The 25,530-nt window shown below is 47.8% G+C and overlaps 2 protein-coding genes across 5 annotated transcripts in view; one reads left to right on the forward strand and one right to left on the reverse strand.

Annotated features, from left to right (window-relative positions):
* The window catches only part of TOMM40L (translocase of outer mitochondrial membrane 40 like), an 86,322-nt gene extending 79,865 nt beyond the window's left edge, over positions 1-6,457 (forward strand). The window contains exon 9 of the mRNA XM_068252192.1: positions 6,299-6,457. Within this exon, the coding sequence (XP_068108293.1) occupies positions 6,299-6,442 (144 nt within the window). The 3' untranslated portion in view covers positions 6,443-6,457. The remainder of the gene's footprint in view (positions 1-6,298) is intronic.
* The window catches only part of LOC137532059 (nuclear receptor subfamily 1 group I member 3-like), an 87,972-nt gene that overhangs the window by 15,980 nt on the left and 46,462 nt on the right, over positions 1-25,530 (reverse strand). For all 4 annotated transcript variants that reach the window (XM_068252184.1, XM_068252185.1, XM_068252183.1 and 1 more), the window contains exons 3-4: positions 22,143-22,273; positions 3,206-3,399 (exon numbers count right to left, since the gene is read on the reverse strand). In XM_068252184.1, the coding sequence (XP_068108285.1) occupies positions 3,206-3,399; positions 22,143-22,273 (325 nt within the window). The remainder of the gene's footprint in view (positions 1-3,205; positions 3,400-22,142; positions 22,274-25,530) is intronic.

The raw sequence follows: 25,530 nt of genomic DNA on the forward strand, positions 1-25,530 counted from the left end.
TCAAGCCCAAGCCTGCCCCCTTGTGGCTCTGCTATAATGACTCAGCAATAATCATTCCCGGCAAAGCCAGACTGAATGCTCAGTCCGGGATTCTTATCACAGCCGATAACAGACACTTTTAGCAGTGAGGATGAAACAGAGAGCATGGTGTTTTCTCTAATGTTCTTACTGATATATATGGTAAAATACACAAGGGTGCTTCGTCTCTGGTTCCCTTTAAATGCATTTTTGGTGCGGCATATGGCATTTTGATGCAGTGCCCGTTGTCAGGTTATCTCCCGGCCATCTGTTAATAAGTAACATTATGGACCTTAGCTAGTTGATTTTACTGCCATGTAGCTGTGTACTGGGTTCACATTATAATGTTTGCACTCTCTGCCTCAGCCAACAGTCAACTTATGGTGACGCAGAACGGGTGGTACATGATAGATTGGAGATATTGGGCAAGCACAGGAGATAGAGAGGTCATCTGAGGAAATGACACCATGTGGATGATGGGTAGAGATAGTGCCACCACAAAGTATATCACGTATTGACTTTCTGCTGGCACGCTGAGCACTGAACTCTTATCTGGCCTGGAAGGTTTTTCCAGTTCTGATGATTAACAGGTTATTAAACAGATGGTAGATATAGTTCTGGACTGGATCCTGTTCTGTGGAACTGACAAACCATTTATGATCAGGTTAGGTTTCATGTCCAGAAAGATGCCATGGAAATGCCTAGTTCTTCCTGTCCCTGGGACCAGAGGCCTAAGTAAAAAACATGAAGGCCCCTACCCAGGGCTGGATTTATACCTTGGGAGCCTACAGGCACAGAAGTTCTGGCACCCTCAACTCCGCCCTCCGGATAGGGCCAGTTCTAGACTTTTTGCCTTCTGAAGCAATATATTGTGAGGAAGCCCACCCACAGGAATCTCCTCCCTGCTGGCTCTCAGCATCTGATCTCCAGGATGCCGGGTATGTGCTGCACCTCCTCCCATAGCATCTCTTCCTTGCTGACCCTCAGCATCTGATCCCCAGGATGCCAGGTATGTGCTGCACCTCCTCCCATAGCATCTCCTCCCTGCTGGCCCTCAGCATCTGATCTCCAGGATGCCGGGTATGTGCTGCACCTCCTTGCATAGCATCTACAGCGACGCCTCATGTGACCCGACAGCACGTAACAGGTCACATGAGGCATCACTGTAGCCATGGATACAGGACGTTGGATGGGTGTATGAAATCCCATTGCTTAGAGCAAGTGAGTGAAGCGGTGCTGCGCATCTAGGGAGGGGGAGACGGGGAGTGCGAGGAGGGGGACATTTGGGGAGGGTAGCCGCCTCTTGCTGCCCTCTTATTGTTGCCGCCCTGAAGTCACGTTGCTTCAAGGAAGAACTGCCCCAGCCTCCGGTGAACCCACAAATTCAGAGATAAACTTAGGTGTATCTATCCAGCTCACTTTCCTCTAAGGGTAGTTTCATCAGTGCAAATCCAGGACGGTGAGCCGCCTCTCAGCATAATGGTGCCTCTAGGCTCATGCCTAGTGTGCCTAGTGCTGAATCTAGCTCTGAGCCCCTACCAAATCTTTGATGCCCCCCCTCCCCCCCCCCCCCAAATATTGCAACTCCCATCCTCCATGATAGCCAGCAGAGCCAGCAGGGAGGCCCATCCAGGGACATAACTGCAATTAAACAAACATTTCACAGGCCCCCCACTTAGCTTTCACTCCATCCCAGCCCTTAGTAAGATGTGAGGCCTGTTTAAAAATCTGCTCCACCCCCCCCCCCCCCCCAACCTTAGTAAGATGTGCGGCCACTATCTGTACCCCCACCTTCCTTAGTAAGGAGAAATGCGGTCACTATCTGCCCCCCTCCTACTTTAGTAAGAATTAGGGATGGTCAATGAGATGTAAATAATTTCAAGTTGATGCCGCATTAAGCAAATTTTGTATGTAAATGTATGCTGCTTGAAAATGAACCAATGAAATCCTGCTGAGGTAAAATTTGATTGGTCCATTTTCATGCAATACAACTTTGCTAATCCTGCAGTACAGCCTTGTGCAGTACGCTCCCGGTGATGTGGGCGTGTTCTTGCGTGGGGACGGAAGGGGTCAGCAATCCTTACAGGCTGCCAGGGGGACCCTGGGGAGGACTGGAGCTGGGTCGAGGGACCAAAATAACTTCTAGGGGCTGGAAGAAGTCCCAGGTAAGTAAACCTACATTTTTGTGGCCTCTTGAGGTCTCCTTTAAGTCCTCTAGATAGGGCCAATCAAAGACAGAGGCTAGTGTGGCACCAGTCTCTGGGCGCACGTGCCGCCCAACCACCCATCTGGCTGATGCAGAGTCACAGGCCGAGCTGTAAAAGTGCCTCTCACCTCTCCTCTGTGCCCGGGAATCTTCATTAATGTTGCAGGCTTACAGCATCCCCTTTCTGATACTGGGGGCTTCTCTGCCTATTTCAACTGGGTGTGTGTGTGTGTGGGGGGGGGAACTACCTAATACTGGGGGACATCTGGCTATCCAAACCTGGGGAGGGGGGCCACCTAATACTGGGGGCACATCTGGCTATGGGGGGCGGGCACTTTGGAATCTCTCTGCTCCTAGTGGTGGAGAACCTTGTCCTGGCCCCGCCTCCAGAGCTTGTTACTTCCTGTTAGAAGAGATGAGGTGCTACTTCTACATCTCGTGTTCTACAAAGTTAGTTTTTGCTGTAATGCTGGGTTTCTGGAAATTGTAGTCTGGCATCCATGGCTCTCCTTGATTTTGGTGTAACATGATCACGTGACTGACCACCAGCTACAGCCCAAGGGAAGAGGAAACAAGTTGTAACGCAGTTCAACTTCCAAGCATATTTCTGCCATTAAAAAGATATTCTGGTCAGCACTTTGCTTTTATACACCATGACTGCTTTTACATTTTGCCTTCTTCAATTTGGGCTTTAGTTGGGCTGTAACTCTACAAACGGACTGATTTGTTGTTGTCTCTGTTCTTGTTGGGAAGATGTATCCACTTCCTGTCACAACAGGAAGTCAGGGGTTCTTGCTCTCTGCAGACTGTGAACTCACCCTCTTGTTTCTGGAGGTGTGTCCACTTCCTGTCATGACAGGAAGTCATGGGGATCTTGCTCTCTGCAGACTGTGAACTCACCCTCTTGTTGGGGAGATGTGTCCACTTCCTGTCACAACAGGAAGTCATGGATTTCTTGCCCTTTGCAGACGGTGAACTTACCCTGTAGCCCTTAAAGTTCTCAAAGTGGGTGTCAAAGTGTTTCCGGCTGGATTCTAGTAGGATGGAGATGAGCTGTTTCTCTTCCTCAGTCAGTGAGCCAATTTCTGCCACCCTCTGTACCCTCTGCAGCCTCTCCTGCTTCTTCCTCATCCTCAGATCCCTTCGCGCCATTAGGGCTTGCTCTGACATGATCACTGCAACAACAACAAAGCATTTGTAAAGTGCTTCTCTCCCGTAGGACTCAAAGTGCATAGGCTTATCTCAGATCAGTACTAAACTAAACAGGTGGCATTTCAGTTTTGATCTAGGGCCGTTTCACACTTGAGCAGATGCGTTCCGTCCGCTTTGCATCCGTCTGCAACAATTAAACCTGTCTGTTCCGTGTCCGCATGTCCTGCGTCGATCACGTCACCTGTCCCGCCACTGCCAATCAGTCCCTATTTAACAGCCCAGAGGCCGGCAGGAACATGGGGCTCTCAATAGGCTGCAGCAGGCCAAGTCTCCCTAGCAACAGGGAGAACTTTTATTGGTCCAACATGAACCAATGAGAATTCTCCCTGATGCTGAGGATTCCAATTGGTCTTTTGCAGTCCAATGGAGATCCCCTGGCCACCGGGCTGTTTAGAAGGGAACGAGCGGCTGACGATGGACAACGGGACACGTGAGTATCATGAAACGGGAGACGTGGGAGCGGCAACTAGCCTGGTGAGGACGGATATTGTCCGTTCCCATAGGCTTTTATTGGACACCTTGTTCCATCCAGTCTGGGAAAATGTGCCAAGTTGGGACTCTGCGTTCCGTCTCGCGTTCCGTAGTGAACTGATCCGAGTTTTTTTTAGTGGAAGCTGATCCTATTTTTAACATAGGATCCGCTTCCTACATTTAAGCAGAGCTTTAAAAAACGTCCCGAATGAGTACGCTTATTAAGCAAGTGTGAACTGGGCCTTAAATGTTTCCAGGGTTGGAGCGGTCTTGATTAAGTTTGGCAAGGCATTCCACAGGGTAGAGGCAGCATGACGAAAAGCTCTGGCTCCACAGGTTTTTAGTTGGTCAAGTTATTGATTACTGCAGAGCACACACACAACACCTTATTGCTACAGCTTATGTTATGTTTGTTATGTATATGTTATCATAGTTACATAGTTATTCGGGTTGAAAAAAGACATACAGGTACATTCATTACATTCTCATTATTGTCATTCATTCTGCAGTATTTTTTCTTCCTGGTACATCAGTAGTTGTGTTTGTTGCTGCAGTTACTGCTTGTCATGTTACTGGAGCACTATCATTAAAAATTAAATGTACATTTCTCCCATAGTAAAATAGTCTATAAATGACCTATTTCCTATGCTGCTGTCACTTACTGTAGGTAGTAAAAAGCTGACATAGTTGACTACTCCATCTCCTGATGGGGGATTCTCAGTATTGCCTTTATTATTCACTTTATTATTCACAAAAGCACTTTCTGGAAATGGTCTATACAAATATTACTCGTTTTCACACTATTTTGGCAGCTAGACGTAGCAACTGCATTGTAGTAAGAACTTTTGTAAATAAAGAAGTAACTGAGAACCATTAAGATGGACTAGTCCAAAACCTGCAGGAGAACAGAGGCGCCAAAAGGATAAAAGGAAGCTAAATGAGCTTAAAAACCAAATTCTTGGTAAATAGAGGAGGTAGTGGTGGACTTACCTCCTCCAAGTAGACACACAACGACTGTAGTAAACACAGTCAATATATTTTATTTATGAACTCCAAATATGCAACGCGTTTCGCAGGTTTGATCCCGCTTCATCAGGCAATAACAACGGAGCAATAGCATATGTGGTCAGTTGAAGAGCCAGGCACCTTGTTTTTATAGTCCAAAACCTGAAAGATACTGTATGTCATTACCTACTGTTAACAGTGGCGTACCTAGGGAATTTGACACCCGGTGCTGATTATTTACATTACCCCCCCAACAATCAATTTTTTTGATGGGAGGGTTGGGGCGCCGAGCGTGTCGTTGCTAATTTGGGGGATCTTTGGGGAAAAGGAGTCGCCAGGATGTGGATGGAGCTAACCGTTATGAAACTCTGTACTCTATGCAGTGCTGTCGAAGATGTCAGAGCTATATAAATACACAATAATAATATGGTAGGACATTAGACTATGACTATGGTAGGATTAGATTGTGAGCTCCTCTGATGACAGTGAGAAAAGGGGGACATATGAAAAAGGGGTGTGCATAGGAGGATAGGGGGATAAAGAGGTAGAGGCAAAAGACAGAGAGCCTGGTGGAAGAGGAGAAATGGCAGGAAGGACTCTCACCAGCACTGCAGACATCCCCAGTGCTGTTTGGCGGGGACATGCTGTTGAAAGAGGCCACTAAGATCTGAAAAGAGGAAAGGGTCATGGGGGAAGACAACAGGGCGGGAGGGGGAGCTGGGAAAAGAGGTAAGATTACTTGCAATTAAGCAAATCTAAATTTCCTGGAGCTTGCTTCTCTGCTCACTACAGAAGTGGGCTGTCAGCACCTGTATCACTGGCTTTGAAACAGCAGACTGCCCTGCATTATTGATTAATTACTCTGATCAGGAGAAATAATCAATAGTTCAGGGCACTCTGGTATTACATCAGCCAGCGCACATGGCTACTAATAACTTCTGAAACACTAAACACATCCTGCCACCTCTCCCTGCTAATGTCCCAGCTGCAGCACAGCAATCATTCTCTCTACTCACCCTGCTGCTCTGCACATTCACTCACTGCAGGCTGTGTGTAGAGAGAAAGGAAACATATTGGCCACAGGACAGGAAGGGGGAGGGGTGCTACATCTAGTGCAGGAAGTAGTACAGTCCCCTGCACTGCCTGCTGCTTTTTTTCCCGAATGTTGACCAAACTATGAAAAAGACTGAGCACCACAGCGGCACCCCTAGGCATGGATACACCCGATGCTGTGAGCACTGGTAGGTATGGTAGGTACGCCACTGACTGTAAGTGACAGCAACATAGGAAAAAAGTCATTTATAGTGCATTTTACTCTGGGAGAAATGTAAATTTTGTATGTAGGAATTTTAAATGTTAACATTTTTTGTGTTATTTGTCCTTTAGGCTTCTTTTCCACGATCACAGCACATCACTGTACACTCTTCTGCAGGGCCGGGCCGAGGCAGAGGCAGGAGAGGCTCCAGCCTCAGGGCGCATGGTAGGAGGGGGCGCAGAATTCATTCAGCTGTCATTCCTAATTGTGTATGAAGCAGAAAGAAATAAGAAAAGGGGATACATAGCAGTGACTGCAAGCCATATAACTAGATATTAAGGTGTTGGGGAGGTTGGGGGCCCTGTGGCCCTCTTAGTCTAATAGCAATCAGTGAGTGACAGCTGGGGTGGGAGGGATGGAGGGGCGCACTTTGGTGTCTCAGCCTTTGGTGCTGGAGGACCTTATCCCTGCTCTGCTCCCCTGCTTCTCCCACGTCGCAGTGACCATTAGTCTCTATGATAATGGCCACACTACATGCGGTACGACACAATGCAATAGAAATGCTTCCGACAATGCAGAGGCGTTGCAGACTCTGCAGTGCATTGCTCAGCGTTATCACTCAACATGCAATTGGATTCAATAGCAACTAAAAGGTTTATTTAGATTGTTGCACTGCAGTAGCGGGCAGCAAGCATTCGTCAATCATTCAAATCTCAGTGACGTACTTTCTTGTGCAGCAGGGAGTGCGTCACTGACTGGGGGGTAGTGTTGGGCGAACAGTGTTCGCCACTGTTCGGGTTCTGCAGAACATCACCCTGTTCGGGTGATGTTCGAGTTCGGCCGAACACCTGATGGTGTTCGGCCTTTTAAGTTCGGGTTCGCCCCGAACTTCTGTATGCCCCCGAACAGGGCCCCTGTTCGGGCGAACAGGGCCCTGTTCGGCCGAACAGGCCGCAATACGGCCCCCCTATGGGGTCGCAGGCATAAGGGGGGAGCATGCCCCGATCGCGGGGGGGGTCGGAAATTCCCCCCACCCCCTCCGCTAGCGCTCCCCCCTCTGCCCGCTTCCCCATAAAAAAAGTTTAAATCAAGTTCAATAGTAGTGTACCTGGGCTGGTGGCATTGGCTGGCAGTGGAGTGAGGAGGAGGAGGAGGAGTCCGAGTAGCAGAGTGACGTTGAGGCCGGGCAGCGGGCGGTTCAGCGCTAGTACCCTTGTGGTACTTCCGCCCTTTCTCTGACCTCACGTCCTCTGCATACGAGGGTACGCATCACGCGTACCCTCGTATGCGTCATCACGCAGAGGACGTGAGGTCAGAGAAAGGGCGGAAGTACCACAAGGGTACTAGCGCTGAACCGCCCGCTGCCCGGCCTCAACGTCACTCTGCTATTCGGACTCCTCCTCCTCCTCACTCCACTGCCAGCCAATGCCACCAGCCCAGGTACTATTGAACTTGATTTAAACTTTTTGTATGGGGAAGCGGGCAGAGGGGGGAGCGCTAGCGGAGGGGGTGGGGGGAATTTCCGACCCCCCCCCCGCGACCGGGGCATGCTCCCCCCTTATGCCTGCGACCCCATAGGGCCCCCAAAATGGGCATGTTCGGGGGTCCCATTGACTCCCATTGAGTTCGGCGTTCGGGCCGAACATGCCGAACATCTGGCCCATGTTCGGCCTGTTCGGCCCGAACCCGAACATCCAGGTGTTCGCCCAACACTACTGGGGGGGCGGAGCTATGCAAATCACCCTGTTGGCACAGTCTCTTGCAGGGTGATTTCAACAATAAATTGTGCAGTGCGATTCAGAACAGTCGCACCACACCATGGGCTGGATTCACTAAAGCATGATGACTGCTATAACAGCAGTTATCCTGCGATCTGCCGCGCAAAGCATTACTCCGCGTGATACAGGAAGGTTTGCACGCGATCACTCGCTTGTTTCAAATAAGAAGTACAACTGAGTCATAAACTACTTTTCTCCTATGTTGCAGTCACTTACAGTAAATAGTAGAAATCTGACAGAATCGACAAGTTTTTGGACTAGTACATCTCCTCATGGGAGTTCCTCTGGGTTTTTTTTTATTTTCAAAAGCATTTTATGAATGGCAGTTGCTCTGTCCAAATGCCAAATCAGTGTGCAGCGAGTAGGGAGGCTAGCCAGCATCTTTGTATAAATATTTTTCAGGAAGTGTCTTTATAAAGACTGAGAATCCCCCATGAGGAGATGGAACAGTCCAAAACCTGTTGGTAATGTCAGATTTCTACTACCTACTGTAAGTGGCAGCAACATAGGAGAAAAGTAATTTACAGCTCATTTTACTCTGGAAGAAATGTACTTCTTATTTGTATGTGTAAATTTACAGTTTTTACGATAGTGGTCCTTTAATGGTGTTAACATGTTTATTATTACTGTCAGGTTTCTCATACATTTGCTTTTTTTTTTACTATCTTTGGAATTGTTCTTGTTATGCTTGCGTTTAGTTGGCTTTATGTTGACTGCTGTTTGATATTGTTACTGTATTTACTGCTGTTGTTATTTTGTTTAGTGCCATGTTGTTACTATTATTACTTTTTTTTACAAGTCTGTTACTATTACCTTCTAATTTATGTCTTATGTTATTTACCACCGTTGTACTTAGTAACAATATGCTTATAATTATTATGCTTGTGATTGTCTATATTATTATAATGTATGTCACAGTTGGCATAACTACTGGTGTTGCTGTTATCATTATTATGGATTCTGATTGGCATTCTGTTTATTAACAGTTAATAGTTCTAAAATTTTTACTGTTACAGTTATTATATTTATTCATTTTGCGTTTGTCATGGTTTTTTTTTTTTTTTAATTACAGTTATTGTTAAATTTTTAGCATTATTATTATACTAGCTAATGGCCCGGCGTTGCCCGGGTATGTATTTGGCAGGTGTTGGCTCCGCCCACTTTTTCTAACCCTAAAGCCCAATCTACAAGATTCGATTCTTTATACGATTTGATTACGATTCAATTTACGATTTTTGCAATGGCAAATCGAATTGAATCGAATCAGGATCGGACATGTCGGATTTAATTGAATCGTAAATAGAATCGTAATCGAATCGCACAAAGAATCGTATCGTGTAGATTGGGCTTACACACAATTACTCAATGACCTTGTTTGAGAGCTTTGCGGTCTTTGGCATCAATATTTTGCATTGAAATGAAACAAATCTGATTGTGGCCCCACCCCCTTTTCTGAATTTAAACCCCAGTCACCCAATGGCCAACTGTACCAGGTTTGAGGCTTGTGCCATTAACAGTGCAAGAATGGCAGCAATTAAATATTCCCCTTGAAAATCAATAGGTGAATTTTGATTGGCTTTTATAGGCTCCACCCACTTTCCCAAATATTAATCTCAGTCACCCAGTGACCAACTGTGCAAAGTTTGAGAACCCTGCCATTAACAGTGTAAGAATGGCTGCTGTCTACATTTTCCCAGTGAAATTTATATTTGTCTCTGCCCACTGATGACCCGGCGTTGCCCGGGTATGTATTTGGCTGGTGTTGGCTGCGATCACTTTTTCTAATCCTAACACACAATTATTCAATTACTCAATGACCAAGTTTGTGAGCTTTGCGTTCTTAGGCATTAATAATTTGCATTGAAATAAAACAGATCTGATTGGCTGTTTGTGGCTCCACCCCCTTTTCTGAATTTGAACCCCAGTCACCCAATGACCAACTGTACCAGGACCGCTCCGTACTGCGCAGGCGTGAGCGCGCGCGCCGTACAAAGTGGCCCATCTTCAGAAGCACTCAAAGACACGGGCGCTTCCAACGGCCCCCGAGGGCCGACAGAGCTGTTTTTGACCAGTTGGTCAAAGACAGCTAACGGGGGTGACAGCGTTGGAACGAGGGGACGGTGAGGGAAAAGGGAAGTCTCTTTAGGACCCAGAGCCTCCCCCTCCATAGGTAAGTATCAATTTTTGTTTTAAAAAACCACTACAAATTTACTTTAAGGTGCCCATACATACATCGATCTTCCTGTTCAATTCCACACAGGTTCAATCACCTAGCTGGGAATCGATTCCCCATAACATCTGAAGACATTTTGATTGATTCTAACCAAAAATAGATTAAAATCGATCAAAAGTATCGAACAGACAGGACAGGAGATATAGTTCAATCAGGGACGGGCAAGAGTGGCGATAGATCGACGGCCCAATGCAACGCTACGGTACAATTCAGAGAGCTATTGATTCCTACCAGACATAGCAGATCGATTTTCAATAGATTCCAGCAGGGAATAGGAAGTAGGAATCAATACCTCTCTTAATTGATTCCGATCAGGAGGAGTTAATTGTTTTGCCACATTGGGTGGCAATCTATAAGTGTATGGCCATCATACACCTTGTTCTAGAGAATGGGACGTGGAGGGGTTAACTGGAGCTGTCATTCGAGGAAATACAGCGGCCTCTGATGTAGTCAGAAATCTATTAACGATTAAGCTGTACGTTGGCAGAAATCCACCCTGAGTCATCAATCAGCCCTTCAGTATCTGATTGGCTGCCGTAATTAATTACGCTCTTCCACCTCTGTTAATAATGACCCTGAACGTCTATCACATAGCTCAGTACAGAGCTAAATGTGATGTGATCAGCATATTGTAGTCCTCTCATCCACGGACGCTGGCAGCTTTATTACTGCAGAATTTGTAAAGTGGACAAATCCTTATTCACATGGCAATCAGTCTCAGTGATAATACTGCAGTCTCTCTGAAGACTTCAATCTCTCTGATAATAACGTGGTAGTCTCTCTAAAGGGTTCAGTTTCTCTGACAACATGGTAGTCTCTCTGAAGACCTCAGTCTCTCTGACAACGTGATAGTCTCTCTGAAGACCTCAGTCTCTTTGACAATGTGGTAATCACTCTGAAGACCTCTCTGACAATGTGGTAATCACTCTGAAGACCTCTCTGACAATGTGGTAGTATCTCTAAAGACTTCAGCCTCTCTGACAATGTAGTAGTCTTTCTGAAGACTTCAGTCTCTCTGACAATGTAGTAGTCTCTCTGAAGACTTCAGTTTCTCTGACAATGTGGTAGTCTCTCTGACAATGTGGTAGTCTTTCTGAAGACTTCAGTCTCTCTGACTATATGATAGTCTCTCTGAAGACCTCAAATCTATCTGACCACATGATAGTCTCTCTGAAGGCTTCAGTCCCTCTGACCACATGGTAGTCTCTCTAAAGACCTCCATCTCTCTGACCACATTATAGTCTCTCTGAAGACTTCAGTCTCTCTGACCACATGATAGTCTCTCTGAAGACCTCTGTCTCTCTGACCACATAATAGTCTCTCTGAAGGCTTCAGTCTCTCTGACCACATGATAGTCTCTCTAAAGACCTCAGTCTCTCTGATCACATGATAGTCTCTCTGAAGACTTCAGTCTTTCTGACAACATGGTAATCTCTCTGACAACATGATAGTCTGTCTGAAGACCTCAGTCTCTCTGACAATGTGGTAGTCTCTCTGAAGGCTTCAGTCTCTAGTGGTAGTTGCTTCAGTTTGCCCCAGGGCCCCTAAACCCCTTAAAGCAGCCCTGCATGTACTGTATATACTTGAATGTAAACCGATCTCGAGTATAAACTCGGGTACTTCGTTTCCCCTTCAGATACCAGAAAAATAGTTTGACTCAAGTATAAACCTAGGGTAGAAGCCCAGTCTACTACTTTTAACCACACCCCTCATAAAGCCAAGCCTTTTTGAATGGAGGCCACACCCCATGTTTCCCTCCTTTGTCCCGGCTCAGATTCTAGCCCCTCTGCAATTATGCAAACGTGTTAATTAGATCTTGAACTAAAGGTCTCGACGTGTCCTGGATTCAACCCCGTTTTAATATTTAACATATTGAAGATGAAACTGGAATATTAAATAACAGTGGTAGCCTTGGGCAGAGCTAAACGTGTTAACATTTTCGTGTTGCTGCGTTCCCCGTGGACTTCTGCCACAGTTTCCTTCATCTCTCCCGCTCGCCCTCCTCCCATCACCTCCCTCGGGGTCCCTGCCGGCCCGTGCAGAGCCGCGCATCCTCCCATGGACTGTCATTGCTGGACGCTACTGATGTTTATTGAAATCACATCAAAAGAATTACAGGCATAAAGCGTGGTGGCAAAACAGACCGGAGCTTAGCCTATTTATAGACCCGTTCAGAACATGCAGTAATGCCTCAATTAAAGCCTAAACAAAAAAAAGCAGAATAATATTTCAAAGGAGAACATCGACTATTTTTAGATCATTCGCTTTTAGTTCATCTGTAAAGCCTAATTTACATTTTTTTTCTGAAATTATATACAGAATCTATTTAATATATTTTGCCAAAGATTAAAAGGATGGTACAACGACTGTAGTGTGATATATTATTATTATGTATTTATACTGTAGACATCTTCTTCAATACTTTACAGAGTGCATAGTCATGTCTCCGACAGTCCTCAGAGGAGCTCACACTCTAATCCTACCATAGTCATGGTCTAATGTCCTATCATATTATTATTATGTATTTATATAGCACTGACATCTTCTGCAGCACTTTACAGAGCACATAGTCATGTCACTGACTGTCCTCAGAGGAGCTCACAATCTAATCCCTACCATAGTCATAGTCCAGTGATGACTAACCTTGGCACTCCAGCTGCGGTGGAACTACAAGTCCCATGAGGCATTGCAATACTCTGACAGCTCTAAGCAAAACTCGGGGAGGCAGAGGCATGATGGAATTTGTAGTTTTGTCACAGCTGGAGTGCCAAGGTTAGCCATCACTGTCATAGTCTAATGTCCTACCATATTAATATTATGTATTTATATAGCTCTGGCATCTTCTGCAGCACATTACCGAGTACATAGTCATGTCACTGACTGTCCTCAGAGGAGCTCACAATCTAATCCTACCATAGTCATAGTCTAATGTCCTACCATATTATTATTATTATTATTTATTTATATAGCAGTGACATCTTCTGCAGCACATTACAGAGTACATAGTCATGTCACTGACTGTCCTCAGAGGAGCTCACAATTTAATTCCTACCATAGTCATAGTGTAAACTCCTTCCAAATTATTATTATGTATCTACATAGCACTGACATCTTCCATAGCATTTATACAGGCATATAGTCAAGTCACTGACTGTCCTCAGAGGAGCTCACAATCTAACCCTACCATAGTCCTAGTCTAATGCCCTATGATATTATTATTATTTATTTATATAGCAGTGACATCTTCTGCAGCACATTACAGAGTACATAGTCATGTCACTGACTGTCCTCAGAGGAGCTCACAATCTAATCCCTACCATAGGCATAGTCTAATGTCTTACCATATTATTATTATGTATTTATATAGCACTGACATCTCCTGCAGCACATTACAGAGTACATAGTCATGTCACTGACTGCCTCAGAGGAGCTCACAATCTAATCCCACCATAGTCATAGTCTAATGTCCTACCATATTATTATTATTATGTATTTATATAGCACTGACATCTCCTGCAGCACATTACAGAGTACATAGTCATGTCACTGACTGTCCTCAGAGGAGCTCACAATCTAATCCCACCATAGTCATAGTCTAATGTCCTACCATATTATTATTATTATGTATTTATATAGTACTGACATCTTCTGCAGCACATTACAGAGTACATAGTCATGTCACTGACTGTCCTCAGAGGAGCTCACAATCTAATCCTACCATAGTCATAGTCTAATGTCCTCCCATATTATTATTATGCATTTATATAGCACTGACATCTTCTGCAGCACTTTACAAAGTACATAGTCATGTCACTGACTGTCCACAGAGGAGCTAACACTCTAATCCTACCATAGTCATAGCCTAATGTCCCACCATATTATTATTATGTATTTATATAGCACTGACATCTTCTGCAGCACATTACAGAGTACATAGTCATGTCACTGACTGTCCTCAGAGGAGCTCACAATCTAATCCTACCATAGTCATAGCCTAATGTCCCACCATATTATTATTATGTATTTATATAGCACTGACATCTTCTGCAGCACATTACAGAGCACATAGTAATTTCACTTACTGTCCTCAGAGGAGCTCACAATCTAATCCTACCATAGTCATAGTCTAATGTCCTACCATATTATTATTATGTATTTATATAGTAGTGACACCTTCTGCAGCACTGTACAGAGTACATAGTCATGTCACTGACTGTCCTCAGGGGCTCACAATCTAATCCCTACCATAATCTTAGTCTAAGGCCAATTTTTGAGGGTATCTAATTATCAGTATTTTTGGGGGGCTGTAGGAGGGCACTGAAGAGTGCTCAGAGAAACCCCACATACATATGCGGAGAATACACAAACTCCATGCAGATAATGTCCTAGCCAGGATCTGAACCTTGGAAGGGCGAGAGGGTAGAGATTCCACCGCTGGTGTCTCTGACAGACATCATTACTAGACATCATTAATAGCTGATTTAACTTTCCAGCATCCTCCAAACAATGGAATATCACTTTTGTGGGGATTGACTCTGTAAGGTAAGCTGAGAATGCTTGAACATAGTCTCGCTGTTGCCTGGATTGCATTAGCGGGGGACTGATTGATTTTGCCTGTCTGGAGTGTCTGTTTGATGCTGCCATGACAAGATGGAGGCATAGCTGACAGCAAAGGCTTCTGGGATTGACAGAGGAGACACAGGGGCCTCTGAAATCAATTCCCTGCTGGAGTTTAATGTTCTGCCATGCTTCAGACCTTGGCTCTGCTCTTAGTAATTGCTTTGGGGCAAGGGGGCGGAATTTGTAGTCCATTAAAAAGCGCTTATGCATTAATGGTTCCATCTTAGATGTCCAAAGTGCAGAGTAATGGAATTTACCGCCAGGAATCGCTCCGAAGCCTTTTATGTATATTCTGTACTGTCAGAAAGGGGGAGGGGGGGGGGGGGGGTAAGGCAACGAAACACGTTACATAATATACATTATAGAAACAGTCATAGTAAAAAAAAAAAAAATCTATGGTGAGTCGGTGGCATTCTCTGATATAAATCCATATAGGAACACGTTGGATCTAAACTTTAACTGAGGGTAATATGTCATTACTATACGGACTGCCTTTTAAAATGAAATGCAGATACATATTACCTTTCAAGTTCTGTCTACAGTTAACCCTGGTACACACGTTCAATTTTGATTGGCCAATCACTGATCAATTTTACCACCTCCACGTAGTATGAGAGTTTGCCTACACAACTTGCTTGCAGTATTGAATATCTGCTGGCCCTCATGCTACAAGGAGATGGTAACATTGTTCATGGATGGTTGATTGGCCGCCAAGTCGATTAATGTATGGGCACCTTAAAGGAATCATAAGCGAAAAAAGAAAAAATCAGCTTTACTCACCTGGGGCTTTCTCCAGCCCCTTGAAGCCAACTTTCCCACGCTTACCGCTCCGCTCTCTGCCGCCGTCCCAGGCTCCCTGCCCTGTTCAGAGGCCGACCTCGAGGTCGTCCTTACTGCGCCCGCGTGAAGCGCCGCTGTCAATCATGGCCACGTTATCCGCGGCGTACTGTGCAGGCGCAGAACTACTGGAGAAAGCCCCAGGTGAGTAAAGCTGATTTTTTTATTTTTTCGCTCATGATTCCTTTAAGAGTATCAGAGCTTGATTCACTAACTGGCGCTAAGCCGGTTCGTGTGCCCGAAGTGTTAGTGTGCGCAAACCACGGCGTTAGGTGGTTTGCGCCCACACAGTTGAAATAATCCCGCTCACTGTGTGCGCAGTGCGGATAATAGTGCGCATTGCTGGCCCTTAAAAGGCGCACCCGATGCAACGAAAATGACGCATCGGGTGCCCGTTAAGCAGTGCTATGATGCGCCACTTCGGGGGCACCCGATGCGTCATTTTCGTCGCATCGGTTGCGACTTTTAAGGGCCAGCGGGTGCAATGTTACCGTCGCACCATGCACTAATATCGGCGCACCCACGCTGCGCGCGCAGTGCACGGGGCAGCACGCAAAGTAGGTTTGCGCACACTAGCAGCCAAAAAGGGCTTTTCACACCGCCGCTAACACTTAGCGCCGGTTAGTGAATCAAGCCCTTAAAGTGTACCAGAGACAAACAACTATAAAAGTTTTAAACATACCTGGAGCTTCCTCCAGCCCCCTCCGCAATGATCGCTCCCATGCCGTCTTTCTCCGTCTCCTCCTCCCATTACAAGCCCCGTAAGTTTGGCAAATCTGGGCCAATCGGCGCATGCGCAGTACGGCTGCACACCCACCCCCGCCTCACTCTCGTGGCTGTCAGCTTTCTGCGCCTGCTCAGTAGTACTGCACAGGCACAGAGCGCTCCTGGCCACGGGAGTGCAGTGGGGCGCGCATACACGGCCAAGCCGCGCATGCGCAATACCCCCCGACTGGCCAGTCTTACAGGGCTAGTAACGGGAGAAGGAGGCAGCGGAGGAAGAACATGTGGGAGCAATCACTGTGGAGGGGGCTGGAGGAAGCCCCAGGTATATATAAAACTTTTATTTCCTTTCGTCTCAGGTACCCTTTAATACAAAGCCTGCATGCAGCGAGTTAGAATAACACAATCAGTTGCAATGCAGCACTGTGATCAGGCCCATAGAATTGTATGGGCAGTGAGTTGACATACAGAATTATTCTGAAATGCAACTGACCACTGTGAACAGGGCCTTACAGCTGATCGAAATCCTGCAATAAATCTGCAATGTGTCAACTTCCTCCTTTCATGGAAGCAGACATAGGGTTAACATCCTGTGTTTACAAGTTAGCTGCTCAGCTGAGGCCACCAGCTGACACAGCTGAGAGATCAAATTACACTTGTGATTAGTCACAGGTGAGGTGGGATTAGACAGGCTAAACTCTCTAAATACATACAGGGTGCGTTTCTCTATGTTTTCCTTCTGTCCTGTGCAAGAGTTCAGGTCCACTTTATTCCCTGTTTCAATCTATGAACTGCCTATTATTGAGCACAGTGTTGGTATCACCCAGAGAAATCAATATGTCTTTGGCCAGCCTAAAAGTGCCCTAAAGCCTAAGGGCTCATTTCCATTATGTCCAAATTCTGTGCACGCTACGCATGTGAGAAAAACGCATTAAGCTGTCAGCCCATTGAAAATCATTGAGCTGTTTCCATCTCAAGCTTTTTTTTTAAAGGCTGTACGCGTCCAGAAAGAAAGCTCACGCCTGCATGTCGCTTGTTTTTGGATTCTGTGAACGTTCCTCTATTAGCTACGTAGTGTGTGGCCCTGGACAACATGCAGGGATATTGTATGCTAAATCGTATGTTGTCCATACCGCCACATCGTGCCTGGACCCACCTGGGCGCAGTGGGAATGAGGCCTAATACTGAAGCCTGGTACACACCTTCAATTTTGATTAGTGAATGATTGGCCGTTTTTACCACTTCTGTGTAGTCTGAGACCTTACCTACACAATCTGCTCATAATATTCACAATCTGTTGACTCTCATACTATATGCAGATGGTAAAACTGCGTGCATGAAATAGGGGCATGGGGAAACGTGGGTGCCCATTTTCGTTAATAACATAATCGTTAATATCTACTGATATTGTTCGTTTTAGAAGTGTCAATAGTGTAAACCAGCTGTGCCCAACCTACGGCCCGCGAGCCATTTGTGGCCCGCGAGGCCAGTTTCTGTGGCCCGCGCGGCGGTGTCCTGCGGAGGGGGAGGCTGGGGGAGACTGAGGAGGCTGCCCGCGAAGGGGTAGAGGATTGGGTGGTATTGCGTAGTAAAGTATCGGCGTAGTCCCGCGCATACACGCTGGTATTCAGCCCCGGGTAGCGCTGGGATAGTTAGAAAGCCTCGCTCATTGGTTAGTGCAGGAACCTTCCTCCAATAGGAATTAGGCTGATTCCTATTGGAGGAAGGTTCCTGCACTAACCAATGAGCGAGGCTTTCTGACTATCCCAGCGCTACCCGGGGCTGAATACCAGCACATTCTCAAGTATGCGCAGGACTACGCCGATACTTTACTACGCAATACCACCCGATCCTCTCCTCCTCGGGCAGCCTCCTCAGCCCCACACAAAGCGGGCAGCCCACTCAGCCCCACACAGACAGGGCAGCCTCCTCAGCCCCACACAGACAGGGCAGCCCACTCAGCCCCACACAGACAGGGCAGCCCACTCAGCCCCACACAGACAGGGCAGCCCACTCAGCCCCACACAGACAGGGCAGCCTCCTCAGCCCCACACAGACAGGGCAGCCCACTCAGCCCCACACAGACAGGGCAGCCCCCTCAGCCCCACACAGACAGGGCAGCCCACTCAGCCCCACACAGACAGGGCAGCCTCCTCAGCCCCACACAGACAGGGCAGCCCCCTCAGCCCCACACAGACAGGGCAGCCCCCTCAGCCCCACACAGACAGGGCAGCCCCCTCAGCCCCACACAGACAGGGCAGCCCCCTCGGCCCCACACAGACAGGGCAGCCTCCTCAGCCCCACACAGAGCGGGCAGCCCACTCAGCCCCACACAGACAGGGCAGCCCACTCAGCCCCACACAGACAGGGCAGCCTCCTCAGCCCCACACAGACAGGGCAGCCTCCTCAGCCCCACACAGACAGGGCAGCCTCCTCAGCCCCACACAGACAGGGCAGCCTCCTCAGCCCCACACAGACAGGGCAGCCTCCTCAGCCCCACACAGACAGGGCAGCCCACTCAGCCCCACACAGACAGGGCAGCCCACTCAGCCCCACACAGACAGGGCAGCCCACTCAGCCCCACACAGACAGGGCAGCCTCCTCAGCCCCACACAGACAGGGCAGCCTCCTCAGCCCCACACAGACAGGGCAGCCCACTCAGCCCCACACAGACAGGGCAGCCCACTCAGCCCCACACAGACAGGGCAGCCCACTCAGCCCCACACAGACAGGGCAGCCTCCTCAGCCCCACACAGACAGGGCAGCCTCCTCAGCCCCACACAGACAGACAGGGCAGCCCACTCAGCCCCACACAGACAGGGCAGCCCACTCAGCCCCACACAGACAGGGCAGCCCACTCAGCCCCACACAGACAGGGCAGCCTCCTCAGCCCCACACAGACAGGGCAGCCTCCTCAGCCCCACACAGACAGGGCAGCCTCCTCAGCCCCACACAGACAGGGCAGTCTCCTCAGCCCCACACAGACAGGGCAGCCTCCTCAGCCCCACACAGACAGGGCAGCCTCCTCAGCCCCACACAGACAGGGCAGCCTCCTCAGCCCCACACAGACAGGGCAGCCTCCTCAGCCCCACACAGACAGGGCAGCCTCCTCAGCCCCACACAGACAGGGCAGCCTCCTCAGCCCCACACAGACAGGGCAGCCTCCTCAGCCCCACACAGACAGGGCAGCCTCCTCAGCCCCACACAGACAGGGCAGCCTCCTCAGCCCCACACAGACAGGGCAGCCTCCTCAGCCCCACACAGACAGGGCAGCCTCCTCAGCCCCACAGAGACAGGGCAGCCTCCTCAGCCCCACACAGACAGGGCAGCCTCCTCAGCCCCACACAGACAGGGCAGCCCACTCAGCCCCACACAGACAGGGCAGCCCTCTCAGCCCCACACAGACAGGGCAGCCTCCTCAGCCCCACACAGACAGGGCAGCCTCCTCAGCCCCACACAGAACTGACAGCCCCCTCAGCCCCACACAGAGCTGACAGCCCCCTCAGCCCCACACAGAGCTGACAGCCCCCTCAGCCCCACACAGAACTGACAGCCCCCTCAGCCCCACACAGAGCTGACATCCCCCTCAGCCCCACACAGAGCTGACAGCCCCCTCAGCCCCACACAGAGCTGACAGCCCCCTCAGCCCCACACAGAACTGACAGCCCCCTCAGCCCCACACAGAGCTGACAGCCCCCTCAGCCCCACACAGAGCTGACAGCCCCCTCAGCCCCACACAGAGCAGACAGCCCCCTCAGCCCCACACAGAGCAGACAGCCCCCTCAGCCCCACACAGACAGGGCAGCCTCCTCAGCCCCACACAGACAGGGCAGCCCCCTCAGCCCCACACAGAGCTGACAGCCCCCTCAGCCCCACACAGCGCTGTCAGCCCCACACAGAGCAGACAGCCCCCTCAGCCCCACACAGAGCTGACAGCCCCCTCAGCCCCACACAGAGCTGACAGCCCCCTCAGCCCCACACAGAACTGACAACCCCCTCAGCCCCACACAGAGCTGACATCCCCCTCAGCCCCACACAGAGCTGACAGCCCCCTCAGCCCCACACAGAGCAGACAGCCCCCTCAGCCCCACACAGAGCAGACAGCCCCCTCAGCCCCACACAGACAGGGCAGCCTCCTCAGCCCCACACAGAGCTGACAGCCCCCTCAGCCCCACACAGAGCAGACAGCCCCCTCAGCCCCACACAGAGCTGACAGCCCCCTCAGCCCCACACAGACAGGGCAGCCTCCTCAGCCCCACACAGACAGGGCAGCCCCCTCAGCCCCACACAGAGCTGACAGCCCCCTCAGCCCCACACAGCGCTGTCAGCCCCACACAGAGCAGACAGCCCCCTCAGCCCCACACAGACAGGGCAGCCTCCTCAGCCCCACACAGAGCAGACATCCCCCTCAGCCCCACACAGAGCTGACAGCCCCCTCAGCCCCACACAGAGCAGACAGCCCTCTCAGCCCCACACAGAGCGGGCAGCCCCACACAGAAACTGGCTCACGTTCTCGCATCACAGATCATCTTCATTCTGTATTAAGAATAAATGTTACAAATTTGGAGCCAAAAATCCAGAAATTGGTTTCTGAAAAACAGCCGCAAACTTCTCATTAAGAAAATGTGCATCAAATGGTGAGTACAACAATTCTTATATTGTCGTTTTCTTTCCATTTCCAACACCATGTTAACTGTTACTAGAAAAACGTTTAAAGTTTTACATCGAAAATTTGTATGCATGTGTTCCGGCCCTCGAGATTTTTCTTGATTTAATGTTCGGCCCTCGGGCCAAAAAAGGTTGGGCACCACTGGTGTAAACTATCATAATAAAATATTGGTATGTATTAATGATATTTTGCTACAACTTAACCTAACTACTCTCACACAGAACCCTCCCTTCCTGACGCCTAACCCTAAAACCCTCCTTCCTGATGCCGAAACCCCCCTTCCTGACGTGTAACCCTAAAACCCCCCTTCCTGACGTGTAACCCTAAAACCCCCCTTCCTGACGCCTAACTCTAAAACCCCCCTTCTTGTCGCCTTACCCTAAAACCCCCCTTCCTGACGACTAAATCTAAAACCCCCCTTCCTGACGACTAAATCTAAAACCCCCCCTTCCTGACACCTAACTCTATTACCCCCCCTTCCTGACGACTAACTCTAAAACCCCCCTTCTTGACACCTAACCCTAAGACCCCCTTCCTGACTAAAAACCCCCCTTCTTGACGCCTAACCCTAAAACCCCCCTTCCTAAAGCCTTACCCCGACACCCCCCTTTCTAACCTTATAATATTGAAAACAATACATTTTTAAAATGATAACTTTCACTAATGAATAATTTAGAAATACTTAAGATTAAAAATGTTAAAAACTATTGTTCTCATTTTTAAAATGATAAAAAATTTCAACTATAACAACATTTTCAAAACTATAATGATCATGCAACCAATTTTCTGCTTTGAAAATATTTGTATTTGCACCTATCGGACGCCCCAATTGTCCATTAGCCGCGGGCACCCAAATTTCATGCTCCGGTAAAATTGGCCAATCATTGGCTAACCAAAATTAAAGATGTGCACCAGGCTTAACTTTCCCTGACCCTACCCCGACCCCGACCTGCCAATGCTCTGAAATCTAAAACACCCTCTAGGAAAAGAGAGTTCTGATAGTAACTCTGGGTCTTCCTCACACCCGATTCACTTGGCATCAAAGTAAACTGTCAGGGTCTTTGGCATCCTAGATCTATGGAACACACTGATTACATCATCTGTAGGGGACTTACTGTCCTTCCTCATCCCCACGTCCAGGCACTTCTGTAGTCTGCAGGCTTGACACCGCCTCCGCTTGGCTTTGGTGACCGGACAAGTTCGCGTAAAGGGACAGCTGAACGTTAACCCTTTGCTCATCGACCGCCTGAGAGATGAGAAGGAAGAAGAATCCTTAAAAATTACGATAACTAGAGATTATTATAGTCTTCAACACAGGTGACCTCCTGTAGGACAAAGCTAGAAGCTGGATGCAAATGTTTCCTAGTGCATGCAGAATTATGCAAATCGTCTATGCAAATTTCTGTAGCTTGAATTCGATTGGTCCATTACCAAACTGCAGAGCTATCTGTTGGTGGGCTGTGATTGCTCCCCCAATGTTTATTTATTTTTTACCAAATATTTGTGTATTTAACTAATACATTTTGTTATTTTTCATTTATTTTTATAACCCTCCCTCCCCCCGCCAGCCAATTAGCACGATCGGCTGTCATAGGCTTCAGCTTATGACAGCGGATCACTCCCCCAGGAGGACAGCCGTGTCACACGGCTGTCCCCCAGTACAGCGCTGCCGTAGATGGTAGTGCTGTACCAAGCGGAGATGCACGCGCATCAGCATGTGTGCGATCTTCTGCAAATCCCTGCCCGAGGACTTTATGCCAATCGGTGTTAGGCAGTACTGGGGCTGCCGCCGTGGCCACGCCCATCGGCGTGACACGGTCGGCAACCAGTTAAATTTTAACATTTGACTTAAAAGGGATTGTAACATCCAAAAATACAAAAATTGCCAAAAACTTTAGTGCCACAAAAATATATGTAAACCCCCTTTTTTCTAAAATGGGTCCCTTTATTTTATTTCATTTTTAAGCTACAGTAACAAGCTTATTTCAGCACGCAAATAACAGAAATCTTCCTGTTTTGGATAAGATAAGGACACTATGACCAGAAGGTAATTTAATCCCTGCCCTCCCTTTGAAGAGATTACACAGTGATGTAAACTTGTTGTCTAGGTCCTAGTTTCTCAACGTGTGGTACGCGTACCCTAGGGGGTACTTTGATGGTTCCAGGGGGTACTCGGGCTTGATATACTTCACCAAGAATAACAAATTTAGAGTTTTAAAAAATGATAAATCTTATATAAACAACACAGAAATAGTATTTTAGCTAATTAAAATCAATAGTAAAGGCTTGGAAATTGTTTGGTATCAATTACCATGTACTATGATTAAATATATATTTGTCAAGGGGTACTTGTGATAATGGTTACTATGCTAGGGGGTACTTGGTGAGTTCAGGGTTTTAAAAGGGGTACAAACCAATAAAATGTTGAGAAACACTGGTCTAGGTGATGATCTTTTTTGTCATCACAGAAAAACAGTAAAGATGGAAACCAGCAGAAATATTCTATTCTTTTTTTAATTTCACATTTCTCCTAAATCTGACAGTGAACACTAAAAACAACAGGATAGGTAAGCTAAATATGTAATTTCTTATTGGATGATTTTTTTTTCTTCAGTTAATATGAAATTCCAGACCACTTTAATTAGATTTTTTTTTTTTACTTAAAGTAAGTCATGTTAGGAAATGGTGGTTTTGCCATTAGCTGCAGTGCTGCCGTAGGTCATGTGTGTATCAGTGACGGACACAACCAGTGGGGAAGACAAAATTATGCTCATTTCCTGTATTCTCCACAGACAGAGCTATTGATATTTAAGGTCTTACTGAAGTTCATATTTAGATTATAATGGATGGTAAGAGGCAGCCTTAGTTTGCAGTTTCAGGATTGCCTGCAGGACTCTTGTGCGCAGTTCAGCGTACTCATCAGTCTTGGTTAACTTACAAGCTGTTATTCCTTTTTTCACAGTCATTTTGAGTTTGCTGACAAATCGGCTCCTTCCTTTGATCCTCAGTGATATCACTGCTCTGCCAGAAATGTGTTACCGTAAATGAGAAAATGAGCAAGGGCTTAAAAATGGTGGATTTGTTCTTTTTAGTAGCGATGTGTCATGATTTGTGTCCTATGCTAAGAAGAGGGAGAGGTTGCAGTAAAATTGAGAGAGAAGTACTTTGTAATACTGGGAAAAAGTCAGGGGGCTCTGCAACCTGAGGAAAGAGGGAGGGGTTCTGCTTCTGTATGCTGAGAGAGAAGTCTATCTGTAACCTGAGGAAGGGGGAGGGGTCCTACATGCTGAGAGAAGTCTATCTGCAACCTGAGGAAGGGGGAGGGGTCCTGAATGCTGAGAGAAGTCTATCTGTAACCTGAGGAAGGGGGAGGGGTCCTGAATGCTGAGAGAAGTCTATCTGTAACCTGAGGAAGGGGGAGGGGTCCTGCATGCTGAGAGAAGTCTATCTGTAACCTGAAGAAGAGGGAGGGGGTCCTGCATGCTGAGAGAAGTCTATCTGTAACCTGAAGAAGAGGAAGAAGGTCCTACATGCTGAGAGAAGTCTATCTGCAACCTGAAGAAGAGGAAGAAGGTCCTACATGCTGAGAGAAGTCTATCTGCAACCTGAAGAAGAGGAAGAAGGTCCTACATGCTGAGAGAAGTCTATCTGCAACCTGTGGAAGAGGGAGGGGGTCCTGCACGCTGAGAGAGATCTACCTGCAACCTGAAGAAGAGGAAGGGGGTCCTACATGCTGAGAGAAGTCTACCTACAACCTGAAGAAGAGGGAGGGGGTCCTACATGCTGAGAGAAGTCTACCTGCAACCTGAAGAAGAGGGAGGGGGTCCTACACACTGAGAGAAGTCTACCTGCAACCTGAAGAAGAGGGAGGGGGTCCTACATGCTGAGAGAAGTCTATCTGTAACCTGAAGAAGAGGGAGGGGGTCCTACACACTGAGAGAAGTCTACCTGCAACCTGAAGAAGAGGAAGGGGGTCCTACATGCTGAGAGAAGTCTACCTGCAACCTGAAGAAGAGGAAGGGGGTCCTACATGCTGAGAGAAGTCTATCTGTAACCTGAAGAAGAGGGAGGGGGTCCTACACACTGAGAGAAGTCTATCTGTAAGCTGAAGAAGAGGGAGGGGGTCCTACACGCTGAGAGAAGTCTACCTGCAACCTGAAGAAGAGGAAGGGGGTCCTACATGCTGAGAGAAGTCTATCTGCAACCTGAAGAAAAGGAAGGGGGTCCTACATGCTGAGAGAAGTCTATCTGTAACCTGAAGAAAAGGAAGGGGGTCCTACATGCTGAGAGAAGTCTATCTGTAACCTGAAGAAGAGGAAGGGGGTCCTACATGCTGAGAGAAGTCTATCTGTAAGCTGAAGAAGAGGGAGGGGGTCCTACACGCTGAGAGAAGTCTATCTGCAACCTGAAGAAGAGGAAGGGGGTCCTACATGCTGAGAGAAGTCTATCTGCAACCTGAAGAAGAGGAAGGGGGTCCTACACGCTGAAAGAAGTCTATCTGTG

This window comes from Hyperolius riggenbachi, chromosome 9 (assembly GCF_040937935.1).
Source record: "Hyperolius riggenbachi isolate aHypRig1 chromosome 9, aHypRig1.pri, whole genome shotgun sequence".
In the NCBI taxonomy this organism is placed as follows: Eukaryota; Metazoa; Chordata; class Amphibia; order Anura; family Hyperoliidae; genus Hyperolius; species Hyperolius riggenbachi.